This window comes from Meles meles, chromosome 8 (genome assembly GCF_922984935.1).
Source record: "Meles meles chromosome 8, mMelMel3.1 paternal haplotype, whole genome shotgun sequence".
Lineage (NCBI taxonomy): Eukaryota > Metazoa > Chordata > Mammalia > Carnivora > Mustelidae > Meles > Meles meles.
In genome coordinates this window covers 103,343,012-103,369,296 of record NC_060073.1, presented here as the reverse complement: position 1 = coordinate 103,369,296, position 26,285 = coordinate 103,343,012, and the positions used below count along the sequence as shown (strand labels likewise).

Below are 26,285 nucleotides of genomic sequence, written 5' to 3'. Positions count from 1 at the left end.
CCAGGCGGCTTTGTTGCATCTGATGAGTTTATTAATTTCTTGGGGACTAATGGGAGGGTGGTGGGAGATTCATTTCCTGACTGGAGCTTGGGGGCTAATTAGTCTGGTTGCTGTGTCCCCAGAGGTTGGTTGGGGTGGGGTCGGGTGCACTGGCCAAGCTGTCAGATCTGGCTCCGGGTAAATCATTTCTATCTCTGGCTTTTTTGGGAACCTCTCTGATGGCTTGGGTAAGATTGAGGAGTCTGGGCCTGGGGGCTGGTTAGTAAAGATCGGGTCCTCCAGGAAGAGCAGAGGCGGGGGACGTGGGGGTGGGAGGAGCTGGGGTCTTGCTGGCCCTCTTGGTGTGAGGTACACATTTAGGTGACAGCTAAGACTGTGAGAAATCCCGTCCTTGTCCCACGTATCTCAATGGTGACATCCAGCCCAATTGTTGTTTATGTCCTTCTGTCTAAATCTGGCCCTTCCCACCCAAAGAGACCACTGGGAGCCAATTCTAGCCATTTTCAAGACAGGGAAATGAGCCTTCAAGAGGAGTCATCTCACTTGTCATTGGCAGTGGAGTGTCAAAAGCCAGGACAGAAGAGTGGTGCAGGGTTCTTGCTGGATGGCTGACGTTCCTTTCTCTGGTTTGCCAGGCCTGCTTTCGTGGAGCCCATGTTGGCATTGCCAGCCAGGAGATAGCAGCAGACAGGAAAGTCTTGTTTTAGGGATCAGACCTCCACGTTCAAGCCCACGCACCACCACTAGGCGGGCGACCTCAGGCAAGCCGCTGAATGTCTCCGAGCCTTGGTTTCCTCATAAATCAAAATGTCGACGCTCCCCACAAAGTTGGGGGGAGAGTTCAAAGAGATGATGGAGCACATCTCGCACAACAGGAGTCTCGTCACTACTGCTCCCCTTCCCCTCTGTGCTGGAAAATCACCCTCCCCACCCACTTCCCCTGCCGAAGGAGGCAGGTGGGGGGCTCCAGCAGCAAGCGGATGAGGCCGGTCCCTTCCAGAAGCAGTAGGGGCTCCAGAGAGCTAGAGGGGGCTCACTTGTCTTCTGCCCACACTCCACTGGCAGCAGCAATCTGCTGATATGAAATGTTGGCTTCCCCTGCTTCCAAGTACCAGCCCCCAAGCAAGATGCTGGGGCGTGAGCACACACCAGCCAGCCCCACACAGGCTAGTGGAAAAGACAGGCAAACGAAAATGCGCTGTAGGACATTGGAAGGGCCAGACAGGACGGCCGTGAAGGCTTGCTTGGGAAGACGCATCTGGGGGCTGAAGCTTGGGCTTCTCGGCTGATGGGTGAGGCGACCCTAGGACAAGGTAGCACAACTCTTGTCTCATCCATCAGTTGGTTTATCTGTCAAATGGGGTTTCCCGTGTGGATAGCATGAGACTCTGCTTGTAAACGAGAAATGAATGAGTGTATGTCCAGGACCCATCTGCCCTTGCAGCAGTGAAGGCTGCCCGCTCCTCTCCACGTGGCATCCTCAGAGGGGCTTGGAAGGCAATTTGGGGTCATCTCCCCTCTGGCAGATGAAAGGCTCACCTATGAGACCACCAGTCCTCACTTGGCCCTCCCCTCTTCAAGCTGCTCACTGTGATGGCAGAGAGAGGGTTACTGACTCCCCCAGACCCGCCACTCTCTGACCCTACTGAGTGGGGGTTGGGGCCAGGGGTGAGATATGTCTTCATTGTTGTTCTGTTTTCCAAAAGAGGAACGTGGAGCCCAGCTCTGGTGAACAGAGCCACATGCCATCCACTGAGCTTGGGAGGGTTTTCCAGGAAAGCTGCTGCTGGTGCCTGGAGGTACCTGGCAGAGCTGGACGTGTGCATTTCACTGGGTTTCCAGCCAGCCATCAGCCATGTCTCCTGGCTGCCCACCTCCAACCCAAGAGCCACAGAAGGGATTTGCCAGGGGCTCCGGCTAGTAGAAATATATTGGTATCACACACACACATGTATTTATAAAAGGGGTTCCACTGAGAAAACAAACCATCGAAACACCCAATGAGGTTGAGTTTAGGTATAGGCGACATTCTAGAATGGAGACCTGAGTCCGTTGGGCATTTTTCCTGCTTGAAGGGGAGGCAGCGGGGAAGAGGAAGGAAGATGGTGTCAAATATATTCTCACAAGGACCCAGTGACGTTTCTGGGATTATTCCCGTTTCATAGATGAGCAGACACGCTCAGAGAGGGTCGATCAGTGTTCAGAGGTTACACATTGGCGATCCACACTCCTGGGCCGGGGTGAGAAATCTAGCGTCGAGCTGGTACAGCCAGGATCTCGGCTGGCTCTGAGGAGAAGGCGGGCAAAAATTATCATCCCCGCTGACAGATGGGGGAACCACGATTCAGAGAGATTTGAGTAACCTGCCTAGGTTCTCACAGCTAGTGAGCGAGCCAGCCAGGACGATAACCCGGGTCTTCTCTCTTCCGGTTCATTCACCCACTGAGCCCCTCAAGCAACATTCACTGAAGGGACGAGTGTCTGCCGGTTCTGTCCACTCTACCGTTCTGGTTCTTAGTAGGGAATCAGAATTATGGGCGGTAGGCTGAAACAAAAGAGCGTTGTGGCTTAGTCCTGACTTAAGATAATGCGGTTCCTCATGTTTCATTCCCTTCCGTGTGAACAGATGTCTCGGAACCTTCTTTTTTCAGCCCCCCCCCCCGCCATCTTCCCTGACCCCCTCACCCTATGGAACAGTAACCCTGCCCTCGTCCAGCCCCTCTCCATACTCCATATCCCTGCCTCCTTCTATGGCTTCCGTAGGGCCCGGCCGGAGGGAGGGGACCGGCCTCTTGGCTCCTTCGAACCCTGGAGACCCGCACACGACCTCAGCAGCCCTGCTCCCCAGCCGCCTCCTAACCCCATCCCTTCCCAGCCCTCTCTCCTGTGTCTCCTCAGATCGGCCAGTGGCACGTGGCGGACGGGCTCAGCATGGACAGCCGCCTCTACGCCTCCAACATCTCCGACAGCCTCTTCAACACCACCCTGGTTGTCACCACCATCCTGGTAAGCGGGGTGGTCCCGGGCCTCCCAGCTGCAGCTCCCCGGGGTGCCTCCTCCAGCTCCCGGTGCGCCCGGGCTTCCCAGAGAACGCGGGATGGGAGCTCTAATCACAGCGCCGAGGCCAATTTATGACAGCGTGATTACACGCAAGTTGCTGTTTCATATGGAAATGATATTTGATGAGTTCCAGAGCAGCTGGAGAAGAGGGATGGAGTGCAGAGACATCCCAGTTTGCGGGTGCCTCTTCCGGGGCACCCGGACAGCCAGGGTGGCTGTGCCTGGCCCAGGGAAGGGGACCTTCTGACATGGGGGTGGGGGAGGGGAGGAGCCCAGCAGGGGACTGGATCCAGTCCAACCCCGTGGTCTCACTCTTTCAGGATAGCCTATCTCGTTTGGTGCCTACTGTGTATAAAATATGCCCCCTCCCAGTAGATCCCCAAATTTCCATGGGTTTTTATGGCTTGTTTCTTCATTTCCAGATGGTCAAAAGAATTCTCCATCTTTAGAGTAAGGAACCATCTGCCTTTTTTATTTGATTCAATTCTCGTCAATAGTTACCAAAGCCTTCTCCCCACGGGTCAGGCACTGTGCTCATTCCCAGAGACACAAAGATGAGTAAGACATGGTCTCTAGCCTCAAAGAGGTTATGATTTAGTAGACAGCAGGGGTCAAGTGCATTCATGGCCAAGGTTGTCATCTTCTTCCCCTGTAGAGACCTCGTGTTTTAAAAGATTTATCAATTAAACCAACTACATATATTAAGCAATAATTAGTTTGTTCCTCTCCCCTCACTCTTCCCCTTTGAACGAATCAAAACGCATATTTGCCTGCCTGGCACAGTGTCTTATCAGCAGGAGATAACCACTGTTGCCACGCTGATATAATTCCAGCCCAAAGCAGAGACTGGATGCACTAGTTAGTCTGCTCAGCCTTATCATTGCTGAACGCTCGAGGTCTGCAAATGCGTCTGTTTCTTTAGGCTTTTTGAGATAATGAAAGAGCTCGGGGACTTCCATCCCTACCTTCATGAACTCCTGGGGCACAGGAACATTAGACTGGAATTCTTGATCTACTGTGGGCAGCGTGCAATCAAAGTCTAGGAAAGAGGGTCACACCTACCACTCTGGGAGTTGAAAGAGGGAGGGGTCCCATCCGATTAGGAAAGTCAGCAAAGCTTCCTAGAGAAGAAGGGGCACTGAAAAACGGGCTCCAGAAGACAGGGAGAGATGGGGAGGGAGAGATGAACGAAGGACAGCATTATAGAGTGCTTAGGAACTGCTGAAAAAGGCAGCTTCTCCAGGAAATAGGCCTTGGTTGAGAGGCAAGTTAAGGCCAGAAAAGTGGGCTGGGCCCATAGTGCTTCAGGACTTGGATGCCGGCTGTTGAGTTTCCCCTTCATGTTAGGAAACGGAGTCACTGAATATTTTCATGCATTTATTTAGTGACTATTTGGGGGGCACTACTGTATGCTGGGCACTGTTGTAGGTACACAGGAATGGACAGAGCTGGAGGGGGGTAGTCAGGGTGCCGGAGCACAGGTGTCCGTGTGGACGTTGCTGCGCCAGGGAAATCCAGAGCAGAGACCTGTTGGGCGGAGGAGGGAGCCACGCGGCTATCCGGGAGACAATATTCCGGGCAGAAGAATGGAAAGAGCAGTTCCAGCTCCCAGGGTTTTGGTCACTCCCCTCTCAGCTCCAGCCTTAGCTTCTCCGAACCAACGTGGAAAGGCCAGAAAGATTGGAGGGTTATGGTGTCATCACAGGCCCTCCTGAGGTCTGGTGGAGCCTGGCCGAGCTGGGTGATGGCGAGCTGATGTCCTGGCTGAGCACGACAGCGGGGACCTCCCTCCTGCCGACTTCTCTACCTCAGAAGTACTTCTTGAGTCTGTCCCTGGCTGTCTGTCCCCAAAGCCCATGCCCTAACTGAGACTCAATGTCCCTCTTTCACCTGAGCGTGACCTCCTTAGAGGCTCCCTTCTCCATTGCTCAGTCTACCGTGCACAATACTCCCTACCCCTTTGTGGGCATGACCTTTCTAAGGAGGACCCGCTGCCCCTGCACTTAGACTAGAAACCCCTCATAATCAGGCCCAGCCTGCCGTACCCGGTACCTGCTTCCTCTCCACGTGACTTGGGCTCTGGTTGTCCGGGACTGCCTGGCATTTCCTCACCGTATCATGCCATTCCCTGCTTCTGCACATGCTGTTCCCTCACCCCAGAGTACCCCTCCCCCAATACCCGTTTCTCTCCGGAATTGCCTATGCGCCTTTCAAAGCTCTGTTGAGATGTTACTTTTTCCATGAAGCCCTCCCTAACCTGACTCCTGCCCTCTCCCCGTCTCTAGCACTTTGCCCACACCGCTATTGTGGCCGTTTCTCCTGTTAGAGGTGGTTGCTTCCGCCCTGCTCCCCTTCTAGGATGAGAGCTTCTCGAAGATTGGGGTTCTTGGCATAAAGTGGGAGCTCAGTGATTGGAATTTGAATATAGGAGTTTCTTCCTCCAGGGTAGGGGGATGTCCCTTAAAAGCCAGCCAGAGGCTGAGAGGAACGTGGGGACATCACTGGGTTGTACTTCCTGCCTCCAAGGGGCTGGGCTCAGACGGTGCTCAGAGCTTTGGCGTGGACCCACAGAGACACTGAGACCACGGGTTGTGCTTCTAGATCGGGAAAAGCCCTCCGACTCTATGTGCGCAGGTGTGCTCACGTGTTCATATATGCACATGCGTGTTCGTGAAGGGCGGCAGCAGGGCCCCTCTGTGTCAGGGGACGTTTAATAACACAGTAAGCAGAGCTCAGACACAGATTTTGCCTCGTGCGTGTGTTTTTGTGTTGGTAGCTACAAGTCAACAACTCTCCCCCGGAATGATTACCTTAATTGAGTCCCTGGGGACCATTTGTGGGTTATCCTTGGCAAGCGGTAATCCAGAATGGTTTATCCCTTAAAACGCAACACACATCCCTTTTGTTGTTGTCTCCTGTTCCTGCGGGGGTACTCCTGGGACATGGGAATGATATATTTGCACAGAATTAGCCGTAGCTCTCACTCCCTGGGCACTTACCCTGTGTCAGACCCCAAGTTAAACATTTTGCCTGTGTTACCTCTTTCATTCTCCCAACGCTCCTGCTGAGACAGGGGCCCTGCTCTAGGCCAGCATGCGGTCCCCATGTTCTCCAAAGTGCTGATGAACCCCAACCTTTCTGATATTTTGAGTCTGTCCCCTGCTCTAGGATTAGTCTTTTGTATGCTTACTCTGAACATGTCAGTGGATTTTTCCATTACCTTGAGAGCACAGAGTATCTGGGGAGAAGAATTTCATGAAACTCCTCGGGTTAATTAAAGATAGGCTAGGATGTTGCCAGTCCAGGGGAGGAACCCCCAGCTAAACCTTATCCCTAAGGCCACTTCAGCACTATTCCCTCGGTCCATGAGTACCCAATGCTGGAGTTAGATGGGTGTCCCAAAGAAGGGGAAGAGTACATCCAGGTCCCATCCGAGGAGCACATCCTAGAGGAGAACTGGACCCTTTGGGGCCCTGGCAGTGAGTGCAGTGGGAGTTCTGAGAAGTGAGTTGGTCTCAGAGGAGGTGATGGGATCCCAGAGACAGAGGTGAGTTAGGATCGGCAGAAGAAGAGGGGGGAGAGCACTTGGGGCAGAGAGAAACCGTTGAATCAAAGACAGGATGTGTGGAAGGCAGAGTCTGGCCTATCTCACTGACACGACAGTGAACTTGGTCATGAAGAAGAGCCACATCACTTTGACTCAGAGCTCCCTCTCCTTCATAGACAAAATTCTGTCATCTTCTCTCCCATTTCATACCCACATAATCGCTCTCCCGTACCATCCCCTCATGACCTCCGATCTGTCTGACTCTCCATCTTCCCCAACCCAAAACGAGCTCAACAAACCAGCGTTTCAGCACTTCCGTCTCTTAGCTTCTAACACAGTCCCATGATGCTCAGCCCTCCCACCTCATATCTGTCCCCAACCCAGTTGTCCTTGCAACCCCTGCTCCCAGCTCTCAGCCTCCCAACTTCAGCTGGGCCTTGGCACCCCCTGGGGGCTCATGTCTTATTCCTTCTGTGTCCTAACCCCTGAGCAGTTCTGTCAAACCCTTTTGCACACCAAATCTTCAGTCCTGCCCCCAACCCAACTGGGGGGGCTGACACAGATTCCCTGCCCTCCGCCGCCTCCCTTCCTCTCTGTATCCCATGTCCATCGATGTTTCCACATCACCTCCAGGCCCACTTCCCAGCATCACTCTCACTTTGGCCCTGTTCCCTTCCACTCATCCCTGGGACCGTGCTGCACCAGCTAGCACTTCTCTTCCTTTGCTCATCTCCCCATCTCCCAGGATCCTTCCTCTCTGCCTACAAATATACCCAGACCCTGCTATCCTCCGATACCATTGCCACCCCCTTACTCATGCCCAGCTACCCCTCCAGCTACCCTCCAGTTTAGGGGATCATAAATCGTGCTGCTGGTGGACACTAGGGGAGTCCTTCAGTCCTGTGGTTTGCAGACAGGGGAGCTGAAGCTGCAGGAGAGACATGGCCCGTAGCCGTCGGGTGAAGAGGTCATCTGCCTGCCTTCCTTTGTCCCCTGACTTCTCAGAATTCTGGTCCCTTCTCTCATGCACCTCTCATTTGCTCCCCATTCCTGCCAGCCCCACTGAACCTGCCTCGGAAGGGTCGCCAGCGACACCTGACCCAGGCGCCCTTCACAGCCCTGCTTCCTCTCTGTGTGGGAATGTCTGCACTCTCCTTCCCCCTCCTTCCTCCTCGGCTTTCAGTGGCCACATTTTCCTGATTTTCAGCTTTTCTGGCTACTTCTGCTTTGCCTTTTTCTCGGGCGGCTCTTCATCTTCCCACAGTGGAAGATCAAGGTCTTGTCCCTCTTCTGTCCTTCCTCAGTGCTTCCCCCTCGATGACCTCACGTGTCCTGCAGTTTCAGCCACCCCCTCCGTGCAGAAGCCTCCCAGGCCCTGCCCTAGTCTTGCTCTCACTTCCCAAATTTGAAGCATTCAGCCAGGACTTTCCTCCCGGAGAGCCTACAAGCACCCCACATTCAACATGTTCCAAATCCTCTTCCTTTCCAAACCATCCACATGGGTGAGGTTGCCATCCTCAGTCATCCACTCAGGCCCCATTAGTGTGAGGGCCCCTACCCTCGATGCTCCACAGCCCCTGCTGTCCAGCCTGACCTTCTCGCTGTCTCTTACAGCTACCCAAGCCAAACTGTGGCTCAGGACTCAGTATCTCCCATCAGGAGACAGTCCGACCTTTCCCCCCGGTGTTCTGTCTTACGATCTGATATCCTTAACCCTTAAGTCTTGCAAACCCTCCCTGCTTCCGTTCCATGTGTGTAGGATATGTATCCATTTTGTCCTGGCTTCCGAGGCCCATCGGACCCTAACCCATCTAATTTATCCTCACAGCCACCCCTGCACACAACCCACACTCCAGCTGAAAGGAGGATCCATTGTGCCCTGAGGAGGCCCCATTGTGCCCTGAGGAGGCCATGCTCCTTCTCACCCACGATCATGCCTTGGGTCTTGCTTTTCCCCTGCCTAGGATGCCCTCCACTCACACCTCCTCCATTCATCTTCCATGCTCCTCTGGCCCAGCTTGGATTCTGCCTCCCCTGTAGAAAGTTCTCTGGACATTTCACCAGAGAGCCCCATCCTCCTTCCCAGAGCTCTCATGGCTAGACGTGCTCTGCCATGGGTTGCAGCTGGTCCGTGGGTGTTCTGACCCTGCCCTGCTGCGTTGTCGGCAGCCTAGTATCCCATGATGTCCTGTGATAGGTCTGCGTGCAGTGGACAAGAGGAAGGGAAAGGCAGAATGGATGGAATGAGGGGTAAGGTTGGATGATGACCTTGAACAAGGTGGAGGGTCTTCAGCTCAATCCTTTGTACATTGGGGACCTTTGCATGGTCCTGGTAAGAGAAGTGCCTCAAGGTTGGGAGGGGAGCTCCTTGCCACCTCCAGAGCAGCCCCCATCACCCGCATCACTCCCCTTCCCCTCCCCTTCTCCCCTGCCCTCCCTCTGCCTTGGCACCCCCATCCCTTGTGGCTGAGACACCAGGAACAAGATGAGAATGACAGCTGCCCAGTTTTGCTGCAGGAAAACCCGTATTTAATGCTGAAGGGGAACCACCAGGAGATGGAAGGCAATGACCGCTACGAGGGCTTCTGTGTGGACATGCTCAAGGAGCTGGCAGAGATCCTCCGGTTCAACTACAAGATCCGCCTGGTCGGGGACGGCGTGTACGGTGTTCCTGAGGCCAACGGCACCTGGACGGGAATGGTCGGGGAGCTGATTGCCAGGGTAAGGAGAGGGGAGGTGATCTGGACTTGGAGGAGGGCCAAGGAGGGAGGCAGAAGGGCATAAGGTCGTACCATATACTTGTGAGCCATCCACATATTCAGTCAATCGTGCATTTTTCGTGTAGTTGTCCATTGCACAAATCTTTTCTGAGCCGACACCAAGCCAGGCACGGCTGGTACACATCGGTGAACGAGACCACCATGGTCCCTGCCCTGTGGCTCTCCCAGCTCAGCACCTGTCCCAGGTATTGGAGGTTTTGACCAAACAACGTGGATTTGATTGTTTGGGGTCCATTCCTGGATGAGCCTGGTGCTCTTGTGTGTTCTGATGATTTCACTGCTCAGTAGCACCCCCTGACAGAGCCTTGGACAGGCCTGGGAGAGCAGAAGGCATCACATCCTTTGACTTTGACACTGGAGAGGTGCTGTCAGGGGAGATGTGGTAAAATAGCAGGGGGAAAGGGATGGACTGTCAGAGCAATTGGTCACGGTTATGGTTATCTTGCTTCTCGTCTTACTGTCGGTGGTTGTTAATGTGCTCTTACAGACCCAGAGTCAAGGTGCACTTGGATAGGCTGTAGGTTTCCAGGGTAAATGTGGGGACTTGGTTAAAATGCAGGTGAGCATCACAGAATGTCAGTCATCTGCTCAGTTAGAGCAACGGTAGAGAAAGTTCTTCTAGGGGGAATTCTCTTTTCTTGGTACACACTATGAACACCCGTAAAAATTAATTAATTCGTTACTGATTCAGTGTCCACGTTTCCATAACCGAGTTTTTGTGGCCAGAGTCCTGCTGATGGAAATTCTGTGCAGAGAGCTCGGACCTGGGTTCTTAGCGTGACCTTGAACCAAGCTCTCTCCCCCTCTGTGCTTTCCAAGTGCAGAAGGAGCCCTTGCAGGGCTCCTGCAGCCTCCCTGTGAACGCCAATGTGCAAGGTGCTTTACATACATTATCTCTAATCCCCTTTAAACATAGCTTTTAGCTAGTTGTTATCCTCATTTTACAAACGAGCCATCTGAAGCTCAGAGGGCTTGAATGGCTTGTCGGAAGCCACAGGTTAGTATGAGCTGGGATTTGAACCTGGATCTGTCTAGCGCCAGGACCCATGGTCTTCCCACCACCACCCACCACTGTGGCTGGACTGTGATGCCACGGAGAAAGGTATCCTTCTGTCCGGGCCCTTCCTGTCTCCTTCCTTTTGATGCTCCCTCCCTCCACATCTCCTTTCCCTTCAGTCTGGCTTTTTTCTTTTCATTCCTTCCTTCTTTTTTTGTTTCCCCCCTGCCCTTGCTCTCTCGAGTTAATATGACTTTAACCCTTCCTATGTACCGCACTTGGAACATGGGAAATTTTTGCCATCCTAGTGTTCAAGGATAAAAATGTTAGGCTGTTAAAAAAGCCGTCCTTGGTGGTGCATCATGAAACGTTCTATCTGGACGTGAGCACGGAAGATATTGAAGAGCGGAGGAGGAGGGGTGCTTAGAAAGGGTGGCCTGGCAGGATAGACAGCATTTGCAATGACCCGGCGGGATACACGGCCAGACTTCTGCAGGGAACTGTGAACGCTCCAGTGTGAGCTGATTCTGAAGTGAGGCCTTGCTCCCAGGGAGACGTTTGCACACAGAGGACTGATCAATCAACAGAAGGCTACAGAAGGCCTAGAAGGAGCCCTGGGAACATCTCACAGGGGCAGGGGTTGGGGGTGAAGATTTCTTCCGAGAGCTGTCTGCTCTCTTTGAGATTCGAGCCTACCCTGCCAGCGATGCCCTTGCTTCAGCACAAAAGGACGCGCATGCTGCTTCTCCGTTCAGTCCCAGAGCTCCTCCTGGAACAGATTTCTGGTTTGCATCTCGCCGTGCAGCCCAGTGGTTAAACCCCAGAGAGCTGAGATGCCGGGCCTTTCCCTTCTTCTCTTCCCGACCAACTTGGTCACCTTGAGCCCGTTTTTTCAGCCCCCTTGGGCTGCCTGGCGACTGGTAGGGTGACTTCAGGGATGCCAGAGTTAGTATATAACCAGTCCCCTTATAAGCCCCCTAAGGAGCAGTGACACAGGCCGGCAGGGAGAGGAGGGCAGTCTGGGGCTCAAGGACACGCATTTCCATACCGAAGGACTTAGGCGATCAACCAGGGATCCTAAAAATTCCCCCCAGGTCGGCTTTCAAGCCCAAACACTGCTGCTTTGGTCTCAAGACTTAGCTATGTAATTTTTTTTTAAGATTTTATTTATTTATTTGATACAGAGAGATCACAAGTAGGCAGAGAGGCAGGCAGAGAGAGGGGGAAGCAGGCTCCCTGCTGAGCAGAGAGCCCGATGCAAGGCTCTATTCCAGGACACTGGGACCATGACCTGAGCTGAACACAGAGACTCAACCCATTGAGCCACCCAGGTGCCCCACTGGCTATGTAATACTAATTAATTCCTTAAATCAATAATTCCATAACCACTTATTAGATACCATCTGCTATTCAGATGCTGGAGATAGAGTGGGGGACAAAATGAACATGGACTCTGCCCTCATAAATCTTACCAGTGAGAGACGGATGTTGATGAGAGATCATATTACTATATAATTTCCAGGGGCGCCTGGGTGGCTCAGTGGGTTAAAGCCTCTGCCTTCGGCTCAGGTCATGATCCCAGGGTCCTGGGAACGAGACCCATATCAGGCTCTCTGCTCAGCAAGGAGCCTGCTTACCCACCCCACCCCCACCCCACCCCTGCCTGCCTCTCTGCCTACTTGTGATCTCTGTCTGTCAAATAAATAAATCTTTTTTAAAATAAAAAAAAAAATTACTATATAATTTCCAGCCGTAAGTGCAAGGGAGGCAAAGTAGAAGGAGCTATGAGAACGCATCAGAGGGCAGCGGGATCTGGTCACGGGAGGCAAGACGGCAGGGAAGGGAAGTCTTTTCCCTTTGGAAGAATAGGAAGAGTGGTCCAGCCCAGAGGCTGTCTGAATGCCAGTGGGGTTGGCCCTGGGCAGGAGTGGGTGATGTTGGGACCCCACGCTCCTCAGGTTCAGGCTTTGATATGCCTGCCAAGATGGTCCCCTTGGTTTACGTTGATCCTAAAGCCTAGATCCATCCTGTGTGATCAGACAGGGACAGTTCAGAGGCTGGAACAGCAGAGCCTGGAATGTTCCGGCCAGAAGACACTTCCGAGCCCACCACCCCTGAATCTGTCCCTTCTACAGTTGAGGAAGCAGAGGCTCGGCGAGGTTGACGATCACATAGCTAGGAAGTGCAGAGTCAGCACTGAAGCCCGGGTCTCTCCGACTTCAGTGGCTCAGGGTCTCAGAGGACACAGATTCTGATGCTAGACGGACCCGAGCTTCCGTTTCCGGTCACCTCCTTACGAGCTTCCGTTTCCCGTCACCTCCTTCCGGATGTGCAGAGTCTCATTTCTCCTTGGCTGAGGTTCTCTCTATGGAGGTCACGTTCCCTGTGCTTCTGGGTTGTGCCCCAGGAACCCATGGCCACCTTCAAAGAAGTCAGATCCTGAGGTAACAGTGACAGCGCCCCTAGTACCAGCCACGGGGGATGGGCCTGAGCTGCTGAGCTACCTCCCTGCCCGCAGCCTTGCCTGCGGCTGGACGAGCCCGTGCAGCTGGGTCCCAGGAGGCCCCGCGTACTCCTGTCTCTCAGCAGCCTCGGAGCCGGAGCCACAGGAAGGGGTGAGGTGGGGCTCCACGAAGGGTCAGGAGGAGCAGACGGTGGGCCAGGCCAGCCGGGAGGGTGGAATGCCACGATGGCAGGGTCTCAGGCACTAAGGAAGTGAGAGAATGTGCCGTGGATTGTGAGGACACAGCTGCCGTGAGGCCACCTGCCGGGGGCCACGGGTAACACTGAGCAGAAGTCCTTTTTTTTTTTTTTTAAGTTTTAGGCCCACCGTGGGGCTTGAACTCACGACCCCAGGATCAAGAGTCACACGCTCTATTGAGTGAGCCAGTCACGTGCCCCTTAGAAGTGATTATGACTAGGTTCATTGAGGCATACCAGGTGTCCCAGTGCCCCTTTCTTGCTCAAGGAGATGGCCTTCCCCCATTCGAGAAATGAAACTAAGCCAGTCATGACGACAGCTAAGGGTGTAAACGTTTGTTCACAGCATCACACTGGGGTAAGCCTGAGATTTCTTCATGGGGGTGTAGCGGTTCTGGGCCAGGGCCTCGGTGTCAGGGCTCAGGGTTCCTCCTGCAGGCACACGTGGCTTTGGGGGAAGAGAGTGTGCAGAGGGGAAGGCATCCGGCGTGTGTGTGTGTGTGTGTGTGTGTGTGTGTGTACGTGTGTACAGGGCTGCCCGCCAGCTTCCCCTGGACAACCAGCAAGGTGAGGGTAATTAGAACTGAAGCAGGAGAGAAGAAAGCTGGACATAAAGGGGAACCACACACCCCGCACGGGGGCTGGAACCTGGCTAAGAAATCTCTTCCTTTAGAGAGTTTGAAGAGTACTGCAGCTTCCCGCACGTGGGAGTGAGACGGAGAGCAGTGCAGAGGTGTGGGCCCTCTCCTGTGGGTGTTCTGGACCCTCTGAGTTCATGTCCATTGTCAGCTGCTGACCCAAGGCCCTTGGGCCCAGACACATGGCGTATTAGTTGCAGAAGAGTGTTCGAGCATGTTTACGGCATCTCTTTGGAAATCATCAGAATCTGTCTCTTGGCACAGATCCGGTGACAAGTGGACTCCCATCAGCTGGACCAGGTAGATGGCCTCTCATGTCTGTGCTCTGTTTGAGCAGCGGAGATGAGAAGGGTGACTCTTTAGGGAGGCTGTTGGGCTTGGATTCATTTTGCCTGAGTCAGAGCCTTCTCCAGTGAGCCTGCAGGCCTGCCCACAGTGAGGGCGTGTGTCGGTGGAGGTGTATTTGGTAGAGAGGGGATGGACTAGAATAGTGTGAAGTGGGAGGTGCCCAGGAACTGTCTCAGGGGTCCTCCTGTAGCACTCCAATAAACTTATTTAGAGTTTTCATTGAAATTGTTCGAGGCATTCAGATACAAAGATGAATAAGACAGGTCCCAGGGCACTCTCTGGTGGGGACAGTTGGCTGAAAGCACGATGAGAAAGACAGTGATGGGAAAGAGCAGAGTATATAGAGAGAGGGCTGAAGGACGGGCTCCAATTCTCCTAGATGCTGGTGACATCTCGGAGAGACACCTGCTGGAGGTGACGCTTGACCAGCATCTTTAAGGATGAAGAGAGGTTGACCAGACACGGAGGGACATGGAGAGAGAAGAGCATGCCGGGAGGAAGGAGCACGAGATCCTAGGCGGAAGGGGCATGGATAGTTTCCACCTTAGGTTAGAATATCCAAATGGATCGTGGTGGGAAATGAGGTTAGGAAGCAGACAGTGGTCCTTGATGGGGGCCCATGTGTCCTCCTGCAGTGTGGAACAGGGACAGCTGATGGGGGCGGGCATGAGACAGTAGCAAGGAAATCATGGAGAAGGCTTTACTGTTGCAAGAGGTGGTGAGAACCAAAAGTAGCTTGGGTGTTCAAAGAAGGTACACATCCAAAGGCTATCTGAAAAGTAACAGTTTATCATCTATACAGAAGAGTATACTCTTTTAAAAAATATGTGTTTAAAAAAACCCAAAATATTACTTATAATTCCACCATCCAGTAGTACCCCTGGTTAACATTTTAGTTTATCATCCCTTCTGATTTCTTAACAAATATAAATACTTTACAGAAGTAACAATAGCAATGGGGTCGTAGTGGATGTACTGTTTTGTAACCTGTTGAAAACCATTTAACAGATCAGTCCTCAGGACTCAGGGACCAAAAGGGTGTGGACAATGCGAGAGAAGGGACACAGTAAGAAGACTCCCAGATTTCTAACTCGGACATCAGGGTAGATGATATTGCTAATCTTTGAGGTGGAAAATTCCAGAGAAAATCAGGTGTGGGAGGAAAAGGGAGGACGAATTTTGCTTTGGAACTGGGAACTTTGAAATGCGTTTTGGAAGTCCAGGTAGAGGCGTTCCGCAGAGAGCTGGCTACCGTGGGCTCGGCGCACTGAGGCAGTAGCTTCTAGAGTGCCCCGTGAGTAGGAGGTGGCTGCTGACGCCATGAGGGGGCAAGAATGCCCCAGGGAAAAAAACACATCCCCAAGAGGCTTCTAAAGGCCATGGAAAGAGAAAGGATAAAGAAGTTTTGCCGCCCTTGAAAGGAGGTACCGAAAAGCATTTCTCAGATTTAGCAGGATGGAAGTCACTGGCTGGAGCAGTCTCAGTGCAGAGCTGGACTGAGATCTGATGGCCATGGTCAAGGCTGGTGGGATGGTCTTTAGAGAAGCCTTAGCTTTGTGGGAAAGCAGGATGAGGGGTTGTAGCTAGAGGGAGCCGTGGAGCGGAGGGCTGGGCTGTTGCTTAAAGTGAACTTACTATGGGAAGGGCTGCTCAGAGTTCAGAACTGAGCACAAGGCCTGGGACGGAATACGGGGTGGGGTTCCGGAGTTCTCACCGACACTCGAGGACGTCTTCTCATGGCAGCGGATAGCTGGGGAGCAGCATGGCCAGGGGTGTCTCTGTCCAGAGTGCTGTCTCAGTGTTGCTTCCCCTTTGTGTAGTGATTTCAGGACTGAAACCACTTGCGCCAGCACTCATCCTTTACCTTTCACCACGGCGCTATCAAGTAGGTATTCCTATCCCTGTTTTACAGATAAGCAACCTGAGGCTTAGGAGTACAGAATGATTCTCCCAGTGTCCCACAGCTGGTGAGTGGTAGGGCAGGGTCAGGCTTAGGCTTTGAGTCCTAGTAGTCCATGCTGGCACATGATCCCGCCCCCCGGAAGGGCAGCCTCGTGTCCCTGAAGCCGCAACTGGCATTCACTTCGGAGATGTCCTTCTAGCCAGAGGATTTGGAGGGTGCCCGGGACTTGGTACCCACATCTGGCTCTGGCCCATGAAGAGATTGCACTCCATGCACAAGGTGAAAGAGCTGGGCGGAGGACCTCCATGTCCCCTTCCTGTCTCACTCTGCGTGGGTGAGGCATCCTTGTTGGTGAAGCCCGGAGCACTGGTATCCTGAAGGGGAGGGACTGCATTCCACATCCGTAGGACCCAGATCGAAAGCACATTCAGGAAGAGAAAGAGTCCCCCTCTAGCTTCAAGTGCAGAACCATCCACGCTGTTAGCATTCAACACCATGTTGGCAGAATGGCACATTAGGTTCAAAGAGAAAAGGGCTTTGGAAGGCTTAGAATCAAGGCTCATAAGCCTTTGACATCAAATAGCTCTTACCAGTGACATTTTGATGAATTAAGTGTAAATGAAGCTGAAATGCCTCGTTCCATTTCCCCTACTGGGCCGCTTTGAGAAAGGACTGGGGAGAGAGTTTGCCAGAGACCTGATGGGGTGGGCCGTGAGCGGCCTCGACCAATGGGGAAGGCTGACCAGAGATATTCTGCGGAGCTGAAAAAAATACCACAGCAAGTCCCCCGGGATTGCTTTCACCATGAAGCCAGAGAATATTTTAACTGCAAATAGGTCATAGAATTTTGTTCTTTAAAAGAAAGATGCCAGTCCAAGGGGCTAAAACTCTGTGTTCAACTCTTTCCCCCATGCAGCAGCCAAGCTCAGGGAGAATTTTACTCTATCTTCCCCAGGAAGGCCTGGTTTCTGAATTTCCTCAAATCAGGAAGAGATGGGCTTCAGTGATCATTTCACTGACTCATTGATTGATTGATTGATTCATTCATTCATTCATTCATTCATCAAAGTTCCCACTCTCTAACAAGTACTATTTGGATGTGAACAGCTGCTGGTAAGGAGTCCAGCATCACTCTAAGAGGCAGGCAGGTAAAGCAAGAATTACAGTACAGGGCGATATATTAACAGGGACGGTAATACTAATAATGAGATGATGATGATAATGGCTGACATTTATTCTTTCCTATGAGCCCAGCACTCTTCTAAGCCCTTGAAACACTTGACTGTATTAACTCCTTTAGTCCTCACAACAAATGTTGCAGATGAGGAAACTGAGTCACAAAGCATACAGGGGACCTATTTAAGGTCAGGCGGGTAGTGAGTGACAGGGGCAGGTCTGGTAGAAGTATGGGCCCGTGGGAGCGGGGAAGGGCTCACCAAGGAAAGGATGTAGTGAAGCTGGAGAAGGATCATCTTGGTAGAAAAGACTATCCTTGGTGCAGCCAAGGCCGAGATATAGACCGACCAGTGTGGGCGGTTCTGTGTGGCTGGAGTCAGACATGGGAAGGAGCAGAGGAGAGTAGGGTTACAGGCAGGGGCCTGTTGTGATCAGATTTATATGTTTGGATATTTAAGCTGTGTCCAGAAGATTTAGGGGGAGCTGCTGAAGAACACGGTGGTCTGTTTTGTTCGAAGATGGGGGTGCCTTAATTGGCTTTGGCTCCTGAAGGTTCCTGTGGCAGCAGAGAGGGGAATGGAGGGGACAAGGGGAGACCAGATGCGGGCATACGCATTAGGCTTCTGTCCCATGATCCAGGTGGACAGATGGCCATCCGAGTCAAGGCTGTCAAGGCCATGGTGGGAGCCATGCCCGGGAAAAGACAGTGACACGTAGGGACTTCAGCATTTGATGCTAGGACCTGGTGCGGGGCTTAGGCTTCCCTTCCTGAAGGCCTTTAAGTGCAGGTTTGGGTACCTGCCTCTCAAGGGAAGACGATGGCTGTTTGACTCTGGGAAAGGTCCTTTCTGGAAGAGCATCTTGAGGGAGGCGTGTCTTGTCGCCTTGCTGGCTTACAACTCCCAGAGGCTTGGGAAGGGAGGAAATCCATCTTGTCTGGCTCATTATTCACGTACCATTGTCCTTGAGAAGAAAAGGGTCAGAGCCCTGGACCACATATTGGGCCACAGCTGCCCCCGCCCTCCCTCTCAGCAGTGCCTGCCTTTACACTACTCTGTCTCTTTTCCAATTCTCAAAGCTGCTTTTCCGTCATGCACCTCCTTTTACCTACCTGATAAAAAGCGGATAAAGCGGTCTCGAGACTACAGCCACACTCCCGTCCTTCGGAGACGACTGTGTTGGCGGCCACCAGTGCAGCGGGGCTCTCCTGTCTACCTCGGTGACTGCTTCCCTCTCCCCGTTCAGGAGCGCCCTGCCTGCACCCCACAAGACTCGGGCTGCAGAGCCACAGGCCGAGGTAGGGTGAGCCCCCAGGTTCAGCAGATGGTTCTGCCAAGGCCTTCAGATGTCCTCCTCCTTCTTGCTCCCCTTGGCCGTGTGTGTCTCCTCTGCTCCAGACACTTGGTGACATCTCTGCTTAGTTCAAAGCTGAGTCCCCAGGAGTGAAAGACCGTAGGAGTATCAAGGGCCAGGAACGACACAGGAGCTCCTCTTGCTGCCCTGCAAGGGGCCCATGAGATGCAGGGAGTGACTTTGGCCAAGTCTTCCTGTCCTCTGTGTCTGCTTGCTGGAATAATGGGGAGGAGAGAATAGATTGCTCCAGGAGAATGGCGGTAAGGGAGATGGCTCCGAGTGGCCAGCTGGAGGGGGACACCTGGCTAATGCTTATATCCTCAACCCCCTTCTCCTGGAGGTGGGTGTTATTGTAACTGCTTTGTTTTTACAGACTAAGAACACACAGCCTCAGAGAGGCCAACACCCGGGAGTGCTAGAATTTGAAACCAGGTCCCTTCTCTTTAGGAGTTCTCCAGCTAGAAGGGCAGGCAGAGAAGCAGAAATTATTTTAACACAAGATGGTATGGGATAGGTCCTAAATTAGATATACAAAGTATATCATACTTGAATAGCAGCGTAGGAGGCAGAAATGACTTCTGAATGGAGGCTGTTGGGATGGATTCTTAGTGGAAGGAAGACTGGCAGCTCCTTGAGGGCAAGCACAGCATTTTATTCATCTTAACTTCCTTATGCACCCAACACAGTGCCTGGAACACAGCAAAGCATTACTAAACAGTTGCTTCGAATCCTACAGAACAAGGCACCATGCGCTAAGTATTTCTTGCACAAACTTAGGGAGATCACCCCTCGTCCTTTGATGCCGTCCCTTGATGGCAACCCAGCTGTCAAGCCAAGGCTTAGAAAACCAGGCTATCAGTCAAATAGTCTGAATCAGCAGAAGGTAATTTCACACCTCTCTGTGTAGGTCACAGTGCTAGGGGCCTGGGACCAAAGGGCAGACCAGATTTGGTTCCATCTTTGGAAGGTTACCGTCGTGGTGATGTAGAAGTTGGGGGAGGACGGGCACATTAAAGAAATGTTTGCTCCATTGTGGCCACAAGAGATGTGAGTCTGTGGCTAGGGGAGCCCCGAGCCAGGCAGGACCAAGTAATGACATTGTACATCCACTGCGAAGGTGAACAGCTTAAATCCTTATGTCCCCTAAGGCAGTCTTCGAAACGTGAGGGGCAGAGAAGGTCAGTCCAGATTCAGGAAAAGACCTCAGGTCTCTGTCTCCCTGTCCTTCAATCCCCATGGTCGTTCTCTTCCATGACGGGGGTGGATGTGGACATGTCCTAGGGCGCAGGGGGTGGGGGGTGGAGTTCAGCCGTGTTCGCAGCTATGTCAGCTGCTTCAGACTGGGAACTCCTCCAAACCCCATGGGCGTCTAGAAGCAGCCCGGGAAATTGTCAGAAGCCTCACTTCTTGGGAATTATTTCCGCCATCCCCACGGAGTCCAGCTGTTAAGGGGAATGAGGGGTCCGCAAACGAAATGGAAATGTGTTAATTAAGGCATCTCTAAAAGCCTTCCAAGAGATTGGCTTGCCGTTTCACAGAAGAGACAGGCAATAGGGAATTGATTTGGGGCAGGGGTGGGGAAGGAAGCTATAGAAGAGGGTATCTTATTATCTTCTGAGGGTCCTCTGGTCCTAACTGCCCACCCACATGGCAGAGCTGAGATGTTATCTGCGGGCTCATTCAGGCTCTGGGCTCTAAGAGAGCTTTCAAGAACTCCAGTTCAGTATCAGGCACTTAACCTCTCTCTCGGGCCCCAAAGCACATTCTTGTTCACCACCCAATTCTAATAATTCAGCTCCTGATTATTCTTCAAGCCTGAGTCTCTCATATAGCTAACCCCGGTCCTTGGGCTCCCTTTTTCCCAGGAGTGAGAAGCTTATCCCTGAGCCTGAGGCCAGGACCCTACTCGTCCTGCTGAGATATTCCCATCCTCAGCCAATATTACCTGCCCCTGGATGCCCTGATTCAACATCAGTTGTGGCTTCAGGCTGGTAAGGCACAGTCCTTACTTCCACTGAACTCACATGCTGTATACAAGGAACCTCTAAATACAGTTGCACAGGTTGTATATTATACAAGGAGTGAATGGAGGTTGAAACCTAGCCCTCACGCTGCTCGCCAAGCATGTACTGTGATCTGAGCCTGTAACTACCTGTAGATCCTCTCCCTACAGAGAGAGCCTTTTGTTGGCCAAACCACGTGCCCACTAAATCTACGGGGAGGATGAGCTTTTATATGTCATAGCATGGTCCCAACCACACTGGGAGTGGGACTGGGTGTGTAAAAATCATGCGACCATACGTGTGACATATGCAAAATAGAATCATACAAAACTTCGTGGGAACACAGAGAAAAAGGGAAAGAGTTCATCCCCAGGAAGCCAGGCAGAACTTTGGAGCAGAGCTAATGATAATAATAGCTGTCGTTTACTGTCTACTCCTTGCCAGGCATTTGTCATACATCAGTTCCTCTCCAACAACAATCTGGAAGGATAACTATTATTATTTATATTTTATAATGAAGACGCTGAGGTTGGCCCCAGCTTAGTGGAGAGGCTAATTCAAGGTCTCATAGCTAACAAGGGATTGATCTTGAGTTCAAAGTCACGGCTGTCTGACATCAAAGTCCACAGTCATTCTAACTCACTGAGATGCCTGAAAGGGAGGTACAGTCAGGTTGGACCTTGATGGACAAGTAGAAATTTGACAAGCACCAGGGGGGAAAGAGTTGCAGGCAGGGAACTGTGTAGGCAGACACAGCATCTGAAATGGTTGACAGCTTTAAGGAACACGAGTTGCGCACTGTACTCTCTTCCCAGGCTAAAGGCAGGTCAGTAGCCTGATGCTGGTGATGCTGGAAAGGCGCATCTAGGCCAGGTAATGAAAATGACCGTGAGGAGTTGGGACTCTGTTTTAAAGACAGTAGGGAGCCACTGGCTGTCTTGCCAAGTAAACAGAGGAGTGGCACGATTGGATCCTTGGTGTAGAAATAGGTTCTAGAGCCTTGGTTCTCAAACTGTGGTCCTTGAGCCAGCAGCAGCATCATCATCACCCAGGACTTGCCTGAAATCCAAGTTCAGGGGTCCCATCCGGACCTACTGAATCAGATACTCTGGCGTGGGGCCCAGCAGTTTGCCTCTGAACGGGCTTTTCAGGCAATTGTGATGCACGTTCAAGTTTGAAAGCCCTGGTTGGTGCCTGGGCATCTCCAGTTTGGGAACCACTGGTGCCCTTCCCGGGCCTCTCCACTTTGAGAATCATCAGTGCCCACACAGCTCAGTAGACCAATGGCATGGGGAGGCCCTGGAAGCCACAAGACCAGTGCAGAGACTACTGAATAATTCAAATGAAGACGAGAATAATGGTAGCAGCACGGAGAGTTGAGTCGCGGTAATGGATGAAGCAGGCTTTGCGGAAGTGAAATGGCTGGGGCTTGGTTATCGAACGGGGAGAGAGCAGGGAAGGGAGGGCAACGGCAGACTCCAGGCTGACTCCCGCTCTCTGTTTTGGATGACAGGTGGCTGGTAAAGTCATGAACTGAGAAATAGTACAAGGAAGAAGAATAGCTTTAGGTGGTAGAGATGTACATGACATGAGTCTGAGGGCGAGAAGGACCGGAGGTCATAGGGAAAGGCCAGCGGGAGGGCAGAGCTGGGCCTGCTCTGCCTTTGGGAGTCACTGGGATACACGCGGTGGAGAAATGGAAGGACTGACTGTGCTCATCCCTGTCCTCACACCCCTTTCCTGCCCCACGGGCCCTCGTGTAGATCCCTGCTCTGCCATATGGGAGCCATGAGGGCAAGTCCCCCAACATTCCTTACCCCGCGTCTTCATCCTCGAAATGGAAACGCTAGCGGCCACCTCTGAGTTAGAGTACGAATCAGTGACCTGCAGTGTGCCTGGCATGCGGTCACTCAGGGAGCGTGAGCCCTCTCTGTCCTGTAGCAGGCGTGTGTTACCCATCTCTCCACAGGAGGCTCTGCTTGTGCTTCCTCTCCGGGCTCACAGCTCAGGTCCTCAGCCTCCCCGCCATCCATCCCCGTCCCTCCAACACACACACACACACGCGGACTTGTCCACCTGCTCCTGGAGGTGCACACAGCCTGGGCTGGGTTCTTTCCTATCCCGGGATGGCCTGCGTTGTGTCCTTTGGCTACACCATGCCTGGTCACTGTATAAAATTACCAGATCAACACAGAGCGAGCGGCCATGGCCCAGTCCTGCCCCTATAGTGGGGAGATCCAGCAGCCTTCCAGAGGTTCTGTGCAATGGTGGCGGCCTGCTGTGTTGTTCTGAACTCCCTCTTTTCTTGCTCTTTGTGGGGAAAGGGGGCACAAGGAGCAGAAATTCCCTCCAGAGGGAGGGCACTCTGGGCCATCTCTTGGAGGAGGAGGCACCTCTTTTAGGTGACAAGGGGCTGATAAGTCCACATGTCCTCTTGGGCTTGAGTTGAAAGTCAGGGTCTTTCCCTGAACCTTAAATTAGTGCTGAATCTTCCTGGGCTACCATTTGCTCCCCTGTTAAATAAGCATATCGATTTCTGCCATGCTCTGTCTTGCATTGGCCACAGTTTCACTAATACCGCTGGGGTCTGAAGGACTGATCCAGAGCCCACAAGGCTCTGACTCTCCCATTACTTGGTTCTCACTCTCTGTGCTGCATCCCTACTGACATTGTCTTGGTCCCTTGGACACAACATGCTTCATTCTGGAACATGGCCCATACATTTGCTCTTCATTCTTTTTTTGTGTATATATATATATATATATATATATATATATATATTTGTTTGAGAGAAGGAGAGAGAGAGTGTGAGCAGTGGGGAAGGGCAGAGGGGGAGAGAGAGAGAGAAGCAGATTCCCCACTGAGCAGGAAGCCTGATGCGGGGCTCGATCCCAGGACCTGGAGATCATGACCTGAGTTGAAGGCGCACACTTAACCAACCGAGCCCTCCAGGTGCCCCATTTGCTCTTTATTCTATTGGAAACCTGTCTTCCCCAAGTCTCCAATATGCTGTTTCCCTTTCATTATCTATGTCTAAGCCAGGTGTCCCCTCCGAGAAGCATTCTTTCCCTGCCACCCTAAGGGACCTCCATCCTTTCTCCTAGTCACACTCTACCACATTATTTTGTTGCATTATCTTGCATGAAATCATCATCATCTAAAGTCATCTTGTTATTATGGGACTATTTGATTCTTGTGTGTCTCCCTTCACTAAAATGTAAGTTCTCAGAGATCAGGAATTACATCTGTCTTATTCATCTGCATAATGGTAACATAGAACCCAGAGTACAGTAGTGCTCAGTAATTACAGGATGGATGGATGGATGGATGGATGGATGGATGGATGGATGAATAGATGGGTAGGTGGACAGATAGTTGGATGGATAGGCAGATGGGTTGATAGACAAACAGATGGACAGATGGATGGGATGCTATAAAAGGCAAAGAATGAACAATTACAACCTCTGACCCCAAAGAAATTAGAGCCTGGACAGAACAGCCCAATGCCAAGAGCTAGCTATAGATCTTCAGACATCCCATTGGACTCGTACCACGAAAAGCGAACCAGTAGCCTAGGTCTACTGCTGCGTTCAGCAGGTTGGGCTGTTGGAGTTGATGCCTTCTCTGGGGCTGCCCTTTCACAAGCAGCCATAGGACCTGCATAGGCTTCCTGTAAATCCCTGCCTCCTCTTCCTCTATGCCCAACCCCACTCCCCTTGGCACACCCATATTGTCTTGAGAAAGAAGAACTTGAGCAACCCCACTCCTCTGTCTTCTCCCCACGAGGTGGGAATGTCCAGGGTTAGTTGTCTGGCTCTAAAAATGGACCCAGGGTCTCTTGATCTGTTCCCCGAGTCACAGCTCTACCTCTTTCCACCTGTCCAGCTCCAGTTGGCCTAACTAGCTATCTGCTCAGCCCCCACCACACACACACACACACACAAACACACACACACATTTATCTTCTAACTGCCTTTGGCATAAACCTTGTCCCCATTGTACTTGCTGGCTTTATTCCCCGAGTCTGTGTGTTGAGGGGTGACAGCGGCCTGAACATCACGGAGCAGGCTCGAGGATCACCTGCCGCTGGCCTTCTGAGTGCCCCTCACCTGAGACTCATGTGCTGTGCTCCAGCCCTTGTGCCTCCCTCTGCTGACCTTCTGCCTGTCCCTTGGCTGGAAAGTGCTCTAAAGATAATCCTGGCCCTGTTGGGTGAGCCCTTGCTATGTATCAGAGACAGTGCTAATAATTGCTTTCCAAATATTATCTCATTGATTCCTTAAAGAACTTTACCAGGTAAAGTCTCATCACCCCCGTTGTGTAGATCAGCAAACAGGCTCTGAGGCTAAACATGTCCAAGGTCACGTGGCTGCGGAGTGGCAGAATCAGGCTCCAAGCTCAGATGGGTCCACAGCATGTTCTTTTAATTACTGCACAGAGCTGCCCTGAGCACACGCCAGGCTTTGCTTCCCTAGCGGGACCTCAGTCATCAGATCTTGCTGCCAGGACTCCCCGCCCTGCCCCAGCAGGCAGCTCTCGTCTTCCTCTGAATAGATAGGCCTGCTTCAAAGACTCCCAATGTGACAGCTCCCTCTGTCCTCTGGCCATCCCTCACTCGCAGAAATGAATTTGCTCCAGAAGGTCTTGTGGTGTTCAACTTGCTCGCTGCCGTGGCTTGGCCTACCCATCTCACGGTTCCTGGCCAGCATCGTGATAGACTTTGCGGGGCTTATTCGCAGACTATTTTTCTTGCCATCCTAGAGCTCGTCAGGAGCCACTGACATCCCACCGTTTGTCAGCGTGAGAACCAGGCCTGTGTGGTTCGTGCCAACAGCAGCGTTGGCAGCAATGGAAGCTGCCGCGAGCCCTGTGCTACTCCAGACCTTTCCAGAACCTGAGGAATTATTTCTCATCTTCTGCAGCTCTCAGATAGGCTCCCCTGCTTGGTGACAAACTCCTGCTCTGGCCGTGTCTACATTTGCAATCTAGGCAGCAAAACAAAGGCCTACATTTTTTTTTTTTTAAACGGCTGCGTGTGGCCCATTCAGTAAACTCGGACTGCTCAGAAAGACACCGTCGACTCTTGCCAGATGGATCCCTTCTCCCAATTCAGGAGACACCCAGAGCAGACTGCCATGTCCTGGAGGGTGGTGGAACGGTGGGCCGGGGTCCTAGCTGGGGCCCCAGCTGGGGAGTGGAGAAAAGCAGGGCGCAGGCAGGAACCTGAAGAGTGGAGATGGGGTCAGGGGGTCTAGCCAGTGTGTCCGTTGGTGTCTTCCTGGCCAAAAGTGTAGACAAGTCAGTTGCAGCAAATCAGGTCGAAGGGTTCAGCCTTCTGGAAATCCCCACCGGGCAGGATGGTGCAGCCCACAGCAGAGGCCAGGTCCTGGGGGCTTCAAAGGGACTAGGCAGAGGACGGAGGCTGGACTCTAGAATCAACCACAGCATAACAATGGCAGTGAGCACTTACTGAGCACTGAGCATTGGCTCTGCATCAGGCCCCCCACCTTAGCTCATTTAATCCTCACAACCCTATGAAACAGAAGCTGTTACCCTTCCTGCTTTGCTCACGAGCAAACAAGTTCAGAGAGGCTGAGTGGGTTGCCTGAGGTCACACAGCTATCAAGGAGCAGACTTACACCCAGGGTCCTCGGACAGGGTTTCAAGACCCACCTCGAGTGGGGGCTGCCCAGGGCTGGAGGGTGACGGCAGCTCCCAGCAGGGAGGACAGGCTACCCTGGGGTGTGGCCTGGTGTTTAGCAAAGAGTGGCCCCTCCGGA

At 52.5% G+C, this 26,285-nt stretch overlaps 1 protein-coding gene across 1 annotated transcript in view; it reads left to right on the top strand.

The window, feature by feature from the left end:
- GRIK4 (glutamate ionotropic receptor kainate type subunit 4) overlaps positions 1–26,285 on the top strand; it is a 417,952-nt gene that overhangs the window by 332,147 nt on the left and 59,520 nt on the right. The window contains exons 12-13 of the mRNA XM_046017419.1: positions 2,899–3,006; positions 9,125–9,328. Coding sequence (XP_045873375.1) covers positions 2,899–3,006; positions 9,125–9,328 — 312 coding nt within the window. The remainder of the gene's footprint in view (positions 1–2,898; positions 3,007–9,124; positions 9,329–26,285) is intronic.